The sequence below is a fragment of the Branchiostoma lanceolatum genome, chromosome 9, assembly GCF_035083965.1.
Source record: "Branchiostoma lanceolatum isolate klBraLanc5 chromosome 9, klBraLanc5.hap2, whole genome shotgun sequence".
In the NCBI taxonomy this organism is placed as follows: Eukaryota; Metazoa; Chordata; class Leptocardii; order Amphioxiformes; family Branchiostomatidae; genus Branchiostoma; species Branchiostoma lanceolatum.
In genome coordinates, this window is record NC_089730.1 from 11,521,732 (window position 1) to 11,534,966 (window position 13,235).

The 13,235-nt window shown below is 42.1% G+C and overlaps 1 protein-coding gene across 5 annotated transcripts in view; it reads right to left on the reverse strand.

Moving 5' to 3' along the window:
• The window catches only part of LOC136441903 (synaptotagmin-5-like), a 33,031-nt gene that overhangs the window by 3,639 nt on the left and 16,157 nt on the right, over positions 1–13,235 (reverse strand). For 4 of the 5 annotated variants that reach the window (XM_066438459.1, XM_066438457.1, XM_066438460.1 and 1 more), the window contains exons 3-6: positions 9,580–9,712; positions 4,095–4,225; positions 3,338–3,757; positions 2,182–2,302 (exon numbers count right to left, since the gene is read on the reverse strand). In XM_066438459.1, coding sequence (XP_066294556.1) covers positions 2,182–2,302; positions 3,338–3,757; positions 4,095–4,225; positions 9,580–9,712 — 805 coding nt within the window. The remainder of the gene's footprint in view (positions 1–2,181; positions 2,303–3,337; positions 3,758–4,094; positions 4,226–9,579; positions 9,713–13,235) is intronic. The other variant, XM_066438458.1, reaches the window with a different exon arrangement.

Consider the following 13,235-nt stretch of genomic DNA (forward strand, 5'->3'; position numbering starts at 1 on the left):
TGTATTATACCAATGACGCCCAAACTCTGCTGTAGGCCTATATATGTCTAACCCATCACAGAATGTAGCTATTACTTATAGATATACGTTAACTTGCACCCACGATATGTCATTCTTTGGTATTCCATTCAAACTGACCAAGCGAACGCCGTAAAATGGGAAATACTTGTTGCCATTTCAATCTCTTCTTCAGTGTAAAATACAACATACTTGTTGTTTGGTAAGAGGTGTGTCTATCTAAAGCCTACCTACCCATTTAGGGTACCTTACACAAAGCGAATGTGTTCGTACGAAATATTGCTCACTATCGCGAGGCATTAAGAAGTGCCTCGAATTGTCTTACTCAAAGACGTAAAGTGCCAGTAGGGTTGATAAGAAACAGTCAAGATGTCACGACTTCGTTCTAACTAATCTTAGAGATTCAAGAAACAAGAAAAGGACAGTGTGTTGATATATAGGAGTTGACTGTCACAAAAGGAAAATGGCCCTATCGCTAGACACGGAGCCGAGTCTTTGTAAAGTTTAGATAGCGGTGCCTACATTCGTTCTGTTGCCAATGGGTTGACGTGGGCGTTCATTTACGGCTTGTGAATGTACGCTGCCGACACAAATCACATAAGGGTCACCTGGAAACTCACAAAACCTAAGGCCAGAGCAGAGAATTGATAGCGGTGCCTAAGAGGAGAGTCAAAGTTATACAATCCGTGATCTACATGTACGGATGAACTGTCATCAGCCGACCATGAAGTAATATTTACATGGGCGTGGGGCCATCTGAAGCTTCAAAACGACTGTTAGTAGGATTATATAGCATACTTCTTATGATGATAAATGGTAGGGGCGAGTTTATTGATGGTGCTTTGAAATATTTTATGCAGACAGATCAGCTTGAGGGAATACTTGTGATATTGTTATCCCTGAACTTTTATGTTACCTTGTTGAAATCCCCGCTGCTTCAGATCTGCTTTACTCCGAAGGGTAAAACGTTTACTTTCACCTACGTCTTTCGATGAGGTAACGTTTATCAACCTTCATGACATGTACATCATTTTTTGAGAGCGCGTTAACTGTACATGGCTTATTAAACCTTCCAGCACCTTTGTGTTCCTAGCATCGTGTTGCCCTTACACTATAAGTCTCGACCCCACAGAGCATTAAGACGAAAAGCCGACAAGAGCCTGGCAAAATACATATATCAAAGAACGGCATCCCCCAACGAAAGTGCAAGGTGTTAACGACATAGCCATTTAATCTCCAAGAAAACACGTCAGATTGTATATAGCAACGGAGGTGGCTACCAAGGCAGGTGGTACTTGTACGGCATTTTGAAAAGGTTCTGTCCTTCAGAGACCGTTACAACCTACGTCAGCACTATTTCCATAAATGTACACCATATCGTCCCTTAACGCTCTCGGAGCCTTTTTGCGTCAGAAGGCAGGTGAGTGGTCAGCTCATCCTTTAAAAGTGGTTCATTTTTAGCTTTCTGATGGTGCACTGGAAACAGTTTCGTCACGCAGATAAAAAAATCAATCATGACCATCGGAAAAGAACCATTATCCTAACTCTGACGTACGAGCACGAGATGAGCGGAGGTTTTTGCAGTGAATTTTCGAAGTGCCCTTTCAAAGACTTGATGGCAGCTTTCGTGTAAGTTCGTCTGTCAACTTTTCCCATATGTAGTGGGAGGTATTTTCAATATTCAATGTTTCTGTTGGTTCCCCAAGAATTGTTCTTTGCTTGAATGCGAGGCATGGAGGCGTAGAACTCAAATATTCTAGACAGTTTCAAATTTCAAGGATTGAAATCGTGGCAATGTGCTATTTTTGTTACATAATTTCTGTGGATTCAGAGATATTTTTCGAGGAAATGAATAAATAACAATATCCCTCATGATTAATCTTTATGTTTCTTTGCATGCAATTTGTCCTGTCCTAGAGTTTCAAGTCTTTGCCTTTATTTCTTTATTTGTTTATCATCCCATGCACCCATTTATACCCTCTTAGAGCGCGTTGAGGGTTCACAAGTTCGACGAATCTCCCTCAACGGTCAATCAGTAGCTCTCAAATATCTCCAAGGTCCCACAATGATGTCAATGAAAAATGATTTGTGGTTGCTGATCGGGTTTCCAACAGTCTCCGTCCTGTACAAAGGGGGCCCTAGCAAGTGGCACGAGCATCTCACCTGGTCTCTTGTTCTGCGGCGTGTTCTCCAGCCCCCGTGCCTTCAGGATCACGATGGTGAGTCTCTCCGCCGTGGGGAGGTAGGACGCCGTCATCAGGAGGTCACCAAGGTCAGGCTTCTTCTAAACATTCAAACAAAACAATTTCCTTCGTTTAAAACAGAAAGGTTCCTAGAAATGTTAGAATAATGAAACAGTGCCTGGAACTCCTCCACAGCGGTTGGTTTACTAAAAAAGTGGTTACGTTTTAAAAGCTCTTATTCTTCGATCGATCGAGGCACGCAACAGTGTTATTCAAGACTGGCGTGTTATGTAATCTCTGGGTCGATATAGTGTGTGGGCGACAGTGGTTCTTTCCATCTTTCGCCACACAGTAAAATAATATATAGTTAACCACAGGACTAAAGCGGATATCTCACTGGACTGCGACTTGTTGGCGACCTCGCTGCGACCTAAATTGGATTTATGTTACCCATGACATGCAAAACGTTCAAGTATGGCTAGAAAGACAACAAAACGCACAAATCGTAAAAAGATTCGTTTTTATCGATGAAATTCGCTGAGCGCGCTCTGTCAAATCGCTCGGCCGCAGCGATGTCGCCAACAGGTCGCAGTTTCAGTGAGATATCCGCTTCAGTCTTACAAATAGAGGTCAGCATAGCAAAACTCCCCACTTCCCGTCATTCTAGTAAATCTAAGAGAAATGATACATGGTGGATGAGATTTATCGTCATCAGGATGACCCAATTAGAAATTGACGTTCTGTCTGTTGCCATTGGCCTCATATCACGAAGAAAATTTAGACTGATTTCGATATTCAATATGCAATTTTGTCCTGACCTTACATTGCATAGGGTTTAAGTACTCAAGAGCGCATGTATTTTCCCAAGCGCCTTTTATCCTCGGCACCGGATAGATGTGCAAATATATTTTCAAGGTTACATGCGCAATATCAGCAAGGAAACACAAAATGCCTAAGGCCGAAACAAGGTTTTAAAGAAAACAACCGAGTTGCAGATATGTCGACAAGACATGCGAGCCTAACGAAAATACATGGGTAGGCTTTATGAAACGATAGCAATGAGATCCTGTGAGATTTGGAAGACAGTGGAGGCTTATTTGTCAAACTTGCCACCCTTGGAAGTCTCCTATAAATACCTCTGGTGTCCTGATCTTGTAAGACTCGATCATTTTCCACAGCTCCACGCGTTCGCTCAGGTCCACGTTTTCCAGCGGTAGCAGCACCTGACCCACGCACTCGTCTCGCGAGAACTGGTCATAGTCAAACAACAGAAATCGTATCGTTCTATTCGGCAGGTCTGTAGGCGGAATTTCAAAAGCGAATTTCTCCTCAAATTCCGGGTCTAAAGTCTTCCTGTGTATTTTGGACTGCAATGTTCTGGGTTCGTCGGGAAGGACCGAGATTTTGAAGTAGGGATCGGCCGTGCCGCTGAACTCTCGCGCTTGGAGGTCACGTGCTTGGATCAGACGAATGGTGAGGATGCCCATGTCTTTGTTGTAGTGCAGAGCGAAGTGCAGCTCCCCTGCGTACTCTATGGTAGGCTCTTTGGTCTTTATCTAGAAATAAAATATAAAACACCACGTCTTGTAGAGCCTTTATCAAATAGTCATATATCAAGGCATGTTTCCGTAGCATCTATCAAATCGCGCACAATCCTAGACAAAAGTTGTCACATGTTGATACAGTCTAAACGTACGCTACGTACATGTATACGTTTTATTGAAAACAACATCCTCGCTACGACTGTACAACTTACTAGTATCACGAAAAAACTTAGATCGTGCACACTTGTCACGTGATAATCACGTGATGTGTCACGTGACAGTCACGTTATGCAACATGTGATTGCAAAGTAACGTGACCAAGCTTTGATTAACCAATCAGACGACTCACCATCTCCAGTCGTTTGTACATCTCGGAGTTGGGGTCGAAGCTGGAGTTCTCCAGCCGTGCAGACATGGAGGGACGCCGTCTGCTGAAGGGCTGGACCTGACTGCCAACCAGTTCCACAGCACTCGTACCCCCTAATGGCAAGAAACATGATAACTTTCATGAGAGCTATCCGTGTAACAGCATGTTCAAGACCTCACTTTCTTAAAAGACTAACTCAGGAGGATATAGAGGTCGTTTAAGAGGCCAATGTTACATCTTCAAGTTGAAAAATTTTATCCGTCTTTTGATGAGTTTTAGAGGGCCATTTGAACTACTTTAGCGTGAAGAAGTTTTCAACAAAATGGATATGCTAAAACATGGAGTTGTTGCAAATTGATTTTGGCTTTCCCAGAACTCTCCCGAATTTGCACAGAAATCGAATTTCATACCAATCCATTAGGAAGGAACGGATTTTGCACACGAATCACGCACAGCGCCGCCGCCGCAGACTCCTCTACATCACTTGAATTGCTACAGAAGTACATGTGTCATTGATAAAATCCATACGGAGAATATATGATAATGGATTGTACATGGACACAATTATACGAGGCACGCGTCGCAGATTGTGGATTTGCAGTCAAAAAGTCTTTACACTTTAATCTTGGTAGGTGGTAAGTCGTTTCCGTTAATGGGATAGAGAGTTAATTAGTCACAGAAGTTTTGTATTCAGTTTTTTCCACGTCACCAAAGTCACTAAGGAATACATTTCTTTTTGAACAGTTATCACGGTATAATTTTCGTGATCCTTTCTTGTACTCCAATTTCTGATACATAGATATCGCCGAATTACAAATTCCGATGTGTCTAAAACAATTTTCCAGCCGCCCCCGCAAGAAATTCCCGCGAGTAGTATCTTACAACTTGATCCAAGCACTGTAGGAGAAGCATTGCGAAACGTTAATCAATTTTATGTATATAATGTTAGAATCTCGTCTGCTCTTTCTGTCGATCAATTTTGCTGTAACATTTCTCCTTATTGGAGAAGCGAGATGTAATGACTGTCACCGTTGGGAGGGACAACTGTTCGACAAATGATTCCATCTTTAACATAGTTATTCGGGCTTGAAATGAATTGGTTGAGATGTGAAAATTAGTTATACGAGATGCGACGGAAGTGTGAAATGTTAATCTAACCAAGAAGTGATTATCATCGACAAAACTTCCAGTCCTATACTTTTAATGGCAAACTGATTTCCTTTTTAGTGAAACTATAATAATGATGCATGGGTTATTCTATCTATTTCCTTTCTTGGATGTTTTCCGAACGCACATCTAATTACATTTCATATAAGAGTGGCAGTTGATGAAACAGATAGATACAGATTTTGCAAACAAACAAAATTGAATCCAAAGAATCTTTACAACTATGAGCTTGTGGTTATTTGGACCAGACTAGGCTTTGAACAGTAAGGGGTGGTTCCTCGTGCTGGTTTCTACTCTTTCGGCAGCTATTCAGTTGGTCAACTTCATGTCTATTTTCATTTTTCTGAACAACCGTTTGTCAGGAAACAATGTAGGAAGCAGGGCGCGAATACACAATATTGGAATGGTTTGTTTCTACCTGCTTTTCTTAGTTTTTTTACTTGCAGCCTTCATTGCTAACATTATAACTAGGATTAAATCATGGTTTCAAGTTTCATCCGAGCTGAACTGTATCATTTACGTCTACACATGATTCTTTGAATGCAAACCGCTCCGTTTCTCAAGCAACCGCACCACTAAGTGCATCCCAGCTGCAAGATGCTCCCAGCTACCCAGTTGATGGACTGTAGATGTACCCGATCTAAGACGTACCTATTTGTTACTACGTCCATTTTACGTCACGCATGGACGACTTGACAACATCCTTAAGCCTCGGCAAACGAGAGAGTGATGTGTGCCCCAAACGACGTCATTTCGTAAGACCCTACGCGGAGATAGCTGTATTTGATGGATTCTGCTATTATCCTTCAAAGAAAGGCTGCATGGACCTTACTTTAAAGAGCCTGTGGGACCAAACTGTTAGATGTGTATCATGCAGTCTGTTGAGGTGATTTCAAAGATGGCGTCTGAAGTTGTGTTTTGCCCATGAGGATTTTTATCAATGCATCACCTGTGAGTTCATAGTAGGATTTCGCTGATGTGAAGTGACTTTCGCCCATTTAGAACAACCTGAATGGTCACTTCATCATCAAGCACATCTCCGAACACACGCAAGCACTTCCTTTTCCTTTATGTATGCTGTGTTCAGTGAAGTATTGATGACATTTTAACAAAAGCCTGGTGGGACACAGCAGAGTGGTTTGAATTTCACTCGGCACATTTTCTACCACTCACATGCACAATAAATGTGCAAGACACTAAAACGGAAAGACAGGGATAACAAATTCCCAGTTTTCCTTGCAACTAAATAGTTGAAAGCTCAAGATTGTCTACCTATCAATGAAAGAAAACGCAGATGTCTTTCTAGATTCTGATTCATAAAAGAAGGAATCAAGATTATTTACGATCAAGGGCGTTACATTGAAGTCCTTGATACGATCAATAGACAGTGGATATAATACAGCTAATAAAATTGATACTTCGGGCCAAAAGAGACTCTGGGGCACCAATTGACTGTTTTTCCAACGCAACGAGCGCCTACAGCCTCTCGACCTGATATCACTTAGACAGAATACCAACGACATGACAACTGTTTCTAGTGTCATGTACATCATGTAGATAACATATCAGCACTTGACGTTGATGCGGTACTTGATATTGGTGCATGGAGAAATGAATTTTCCATGACGACGACACTTCTACGCGCATGCGCGATGACCCTGTCCAATAAGGGGAGGTCATGTGTACACGTCTGCTCTCAGAGAAAAGCCATAAGTGCAGAGAGTCACAACCATGGCAGAACATCATGACAGATACTGCCTGTAGGGATCTGCAGCCCAAGCATTAAAGTGTCAGTTCGCATCACCGCCCTGCAGGCGACCTCAGTGACACCATGTCTACTTGTGGCAGCTTACCAACAGCAATGTCACTGGTCTTCAGGGAAGAGCTGAAGTTTGTGAGAGCACAGGCTTCCAGCTATAAACTTTTATACTTACTGTCATAGTTCTATTTGCAACCTATGCTATTTGCTCTTATCTGACGTTACCAATTCATAGGATAGAAAATGTTGAATTCAAGGAATAAGAATTGAGTGGATCTAATTTTACTTGTAAGAAGGATGGAAGATAGGATGTGCACCCTCCTTAAAGCAGGACCCCTATCGCCCGATTCGTCGTTGGCTCGCTCGCGTAGGGGCCCTGCTCTTCAGCGACGGCAGACACGGTTCTGGCGCCGTCGTCACTAAAACAGCTTCAGCCAATCAGAGGTGTGCTAAACCTCATCTCAAGCAATAGCGCAGAGGACGCTGTGCGAGCGAGCCAACGACGAATCGAGCGATAGGGGTCCTGCTTTATTAAAGGAGGGTGGTTAGGTGAGATAGTACTGAATTTGCGTCTTATTATGACGTCATTCAGGCATTCTCATTGCAGATGATGTGTGACCTTTTGGGAAATTTGAAATGATATAATAATTGACATAATTATAAGATAATTCCAAAAGTTGGGACAGAGGAAATTACTGCAAAATCGTCCATGCGTTCATCTCTACTTTTTATTGCATCCCTTTTTATGATGACAGTTCAGTCCGAAATCCTACATCCGTTCAGTTCACCGTTTTATCGCCAATAATGTATCCCTTATGCTGCAAGTCCTCCGCTAGGCTTCGGGCATGAGAGCCGGGCAAGCTGGTGTTTTACAGACGCTACAACAGCCCCCTGTGGGCAAAGGTCTGTACAAATGATACATTTCCTTCTGGCGAGGCATTACTTATACGGCGCTATCTGAGGGAGCTCTTCCTGTAATCTGAAAAGGTCAGACTTGTCGTACCACTTCCAGAGGGAGTGACTGTAAGAGCGCGTCGTAACCAGAAGATGGAGAGTCGAGCCGTAAGTAAATGGCAATCAAAACGTAACGCCAGTTTTGGTTAGTGGTGAAATGCCATATCCCATAGGGCAGAAGTGATAAGCCTTGCCTGGAGCCCTAGACTAACATATGACATATAGTGTTGGACAAAGTATGCGCGGAGCGCTTGACAAATTATGACAAGCTTTATTTGTGATCTATTAGAGCGTTTTTTTGCTGTACACGTCTAACGTCATAACGCATAATAAAGTATGTTTTATTTGTTCTTGCAAAATAACGACTGTGAAATGATGTGGCATCCGAAAAATGAGAAGCTTTTGAATAGATAAAAAAAAATATTTGAGTTTTAGAGTTCGAAGGCGAACACGTATTGCTAAACACGATACCCCGAATTGCTTGTCTTGCGCCAGTGGCGTTCATCTTTATCTAGAAACTGTCGGAAAGACGGTGGCCAAAGCCTCTCAACAGAGATAGCTTGCCTTCTAATGTAAGTAGACAGCCGTGTCACAGAAGCTTTTCCTAGAGCGCGAGGAGACAGATTCTAAACCGGCGCCGCTACTTTACTCCGCGGTCAAATGAACGTTAAATGGGTACGAGGATTACGGTGTATATAGTCCATTTCACTGCATATCTGGATTTATGGATAAATCTTTTTAAAAGCGCCAAGACGAATAACAGCAGACATGGCTCATGGTTTAGACGAGTTGTAATTTGTAACTACAGTTTTTTCTCTCTTTTGGCTCTTATAATAAACAAACTGTCACAAGTAATCGACCATCATGGCAACTCTGGGCATGTAGACTTTGAGAGAAAAACCGGTATGGCATTAGATTATTCATCCCCACTTTGTTTCACTACATTAACAGCCATATGTGTATCCCCTTCATTAGTTTATTTTTGGATGTACTGTTCAAGTCGGCCCTGCTGCAGACTAAATAACCATTATACCTTTCCCCACAGCTACAGGAAAACCGCACATAATAGATTACATTGGCTTCGGTCCAGACTGTAAGAGACATTATATACCGCCGTGCGGCAACAGGAGGATAAATCTAACTTAACCAGCGATGAACCAAAGCTTACGGAGTTGTCTTGAGATTTGATGGATAGCGGGATGTATAAGACAATTTTGAAACGTATCGATTCAGAACTAAATATATGGCTTAATCGTGGGTACAAAGTACTTTACGTGAACTTAGCTTAATGTTCGATGAGAGCCAAAGCTACTCAACTAAATAGAATAGATTGGTCATGAGGTTTGCTGACATGTCTTGCGTCTAGGTACTAATACCTGTACTAGATATGGTGTAATACCAGTCATTTTAGCCTGGAAAAATGCATATCAAATACGAAACTACAAGAAGAGTTTCGAAATCTTGTAACAGTCTGTTTACGTTTCGGAGATGGGAAAACTGAAGTATTTTACAAAAGAGAAACAAAGGTATTTCAGTATATCATAAAGTTTTAAATCTAAACGATGACAATAAAAGAAAAGTCCCTACCTTCCCCTCCCCCTGACTTGAGGACCGGTACCCAGAACTCCTCTGCCAGCGGTGTTCCCGACGACTCTGACGAGCTCTGGTGAGACTTGATGGACGTCCGGCTGGGGGAGATGGTCACCGGACCTCGCGCCTTCTGGGAACAAGAGGAGGTCTGTTAAGCGGGTATCACACTGGACTGCGCCTAATTGCGTCAAATTGCGCCAAATTGCGAGACATTTGACAAACGGCTCCACTTTGTCGCCTGAAATTGCGAATTGTTTCAAAAGTTCTAAAAATATCGCAATTGGCAAAATGGCACTATGACTGAAAATGTTTATTTGATGAATTTTGATAATTTGTATCTGATTTGGAGCCGAAACTGAGAATGTGACATTCTTGGCGCGGCCGTTTTGTTTATAGGGGTCACGTATTTTGTCCGTGTGTCACTGCCCTGAGGGGAATATTGGGTAAAAATGGCAAAGTTGCCGGAATAATTCGGCGCAATAAGTCGCAGTCTAGTGAGATACCTGCGCTAGTTAGTGCAACGTCACTATTCAAGATGGCGTCAATGTTGGGAATTGCCAGAAAACGTTTTAGACAACGGTATATAGAATTCATGTAGCATCTAAATGTACTCTAAATGACTCTAGACTCTAAAACCCTTATTTTTCCTCGGGTGTCTGACATGTACTGCTTGAAATGTTATTTATGACTATGATAGACTATATTTGATTACATTGACTATACTAACTTCAATGCTCAACAAACGTATCAGACACAACATATGGTACCGTAAAATCCCTATTTACGTACGCACTTTTTAAACTTTTCAAGTCACAAGCAGGTGCTCCAGGCCGACGCCAATGTCGGGGTGCGTACGTTAGGAGGGGTTCTTCCTCGGAAAAATTGCATATCAGCTTGAGAGTGCGGTAAATCTTCATGCAAATGAAGTATGGAATGCTACCACACAATCAATCAGTAATAAATAATAAATAATACATATATTTGAATTGTTTGACATTTTCTACCCAGAAACATTTCCTCAGTAACGCTTTAAGTCGGTAAACATCATCGGAAGGATGATCATGTCAACCTCTAACTATCCACAGAAATGCTGGAGAGGGGGTGCGTACGTTAGGAGGGGTTTTCCCCTGAACGTTTCAACTCACTGAGTCAGGCCTGCAATCGTCCCCAAATTGGGGTTGCGTACGTTAGGAGGGGTGCGTACGTAAATAGGGATTTTACGGTAACTTCTATTGCTTAACAGCAATTTTGTTTTGGATTGAAAGCTTTCCCCTTGCACAGGTTCGGCGTCATTCTCACGAGTTATGTTGACGGTTGGATTATTTGTTAAGACCGTCCAGCCGGCGAAGTCGTGCTCTCAACCCCTGCCTCATTCCCGTCTGAAGTTTGCCGACACGCTCTAACTCACGGGAAGGTCACCAAAGCCATCACCGCCAAAGCCGCCAACAAAAACGGAAATAAATGAAGGCGGCGCTCTGCGTAGGCGGACGGTCTAACCTTAAGAGAGGTGGTGGGTGGGAGATTGCGCGGGGGACGTCTGCATAAGACACCGGGCCATTGAACACAAATTAAACCAAGAAAAAAAGTGACGCTTTGTTCAAACAGGAATGACTTAAAGTTAAATGAGCTTTATCTTTTACTTGTCTAGAACCGACCATAGCCGCTAGTTTTTTTATTTGAAACACTAAAGGAGTGGCCAAGATTGCAGACAGTAGTTGCAGACCGAATGTTAGTTCAGCACCATGGACAGGGAAGCCCCTTCTGTTTGTTGAGAAAATATTGTTAACGCTGCTGTTAGCAGCAAAGACGATATATCTGTTAACTACATGTAAAATTTACCCCATATGCTACGCCAAGCTCTTCAATTGGCTTGTTTAAAGTTGCCTATTCCACAGGCACTAAACATGGTAATCAATACCATCAAGACAGCTTGAATGTAGATAAACAATTTAAAGCAGCATCAAAGAATTAATGATTAAATATGTCACAAAGAGTAGATTTTCCTGATACGATTTTACTACCATATGGTTGGCGATGAACTGTTATGATATACACAATACAATTATAGTACATGAAGGCTACGGTTACGGTTGAATAAGATCCTAGATTTAGCTTCGTACATCATAGAGCAATCCTTCCGTGACTTTTACAGTCTCCAAATGCGCATCGGGACCGCTGAGGTTTCTGGATGGACGTTGCATTGTTCCCCAAGGTAGTATCCTCACCAGAGAGACCGGTCATTCTTTTCAAGGCGAATACCAACTTTAGGTTAGCGCTTCATACATATTTCTTAATAATGAAGTTCTATGCCTGTAGTATTATACATTAGACAATGTACTGTTCCCTGCGGCGATATCAATTTCAATGTTGAACAAAATCCAAGGGTTTGATTTGCATTTTACAACTTAATCTTGTGACGACGTCTACGGCTTTGCCATAAACAGCTGAACTGCTATCACTGTATCGGAAGATTAGACTGGTGTGCAACGGGGAAGGGCGGTTTACCTTCCCAGTTGTGTCATTCCTTTTCAGGATGAAGTCATTAAATGTAGAGCGAAAATCCCAAAGAAAGGTCTGCAATTATATAGTAATCTAACGGTCTGTATGTAAACACCAGGGGCCATTTAGGAAACGTTCTGATGGACCATATATTGTACCCTGTGGTGATTTTCACATTAAGAGGCCATTTATCGTAATGCGGGCCGGGCAGTTTACAACGTAATCCTACATTAAACTGTACAACCGTTCAGCGTTGAGGGTTCTTGTTGTAAAACGTGGTTATCTAGATCTGTTACTGTACAAGTAGAAGTTACTGTAGCTTCTCTTATCTTTCATCCCCGCACTGTCTAGTCACTAGTGAGTACTGCTCTACATTAACTCCCTCTGAATATCTCTATGCAGAATATACATTTTGCAGAAACTGCATGTATATAAGGGAATACGCGTTATGAAACAAAAATGTAGCAACAGTCACTTTACACAGCAAGAAATCAAGACACGTTTACTTTAATACGCAAAGCTAGGTATACAAATATACATACGTAATACTTTGCTTTTATACTCAAAGTACAATTTTATACTTCCCTTTAAGTTTATATACTTCCCTTTTTGCATATTTGTTTTCTCAGTGTTCATATTCAATTCCAGTGTCTCTTACTAAAGGGAGTATACACTTTACCTTCCAGAGACCAACTTGTCGCGATAACCCTAGCGGGTGCAATTACAGAAGACGTGAATTTGATGCCTCGCTGATTTAAGGACGGATAGCTGTGACAGCCGAAGGGTCCTTGGAAGGTCACGATTCGTTCTGCTCGAAATGGCAAAATCAATACACGACCACGAAGGCCGTTCAGCACCGAGGACAGGGACGGGGGGAAAATCCACCGGTAACCTGAGTTACCGTCTGCGGTGGCGGATTTCGATGTTTTGCATGGCAAAGTTTCTAAGTTAATCAGAGAAACATTTCTTGCATGACTAGCTATAGTCAATGACCTCTTAAATCTTTAAGTAGCTGTTGGGGGAAAATGACATGACATGATAGGTGAATTAGACCCGAGTTTGTTTTATAATTGCGTTACCGTCTGCGGTGGTGGATATTGCGGAGGAGTTTGATGTTTTGCATGGCAATGTATCTTAGTTATTCAGACAAACGT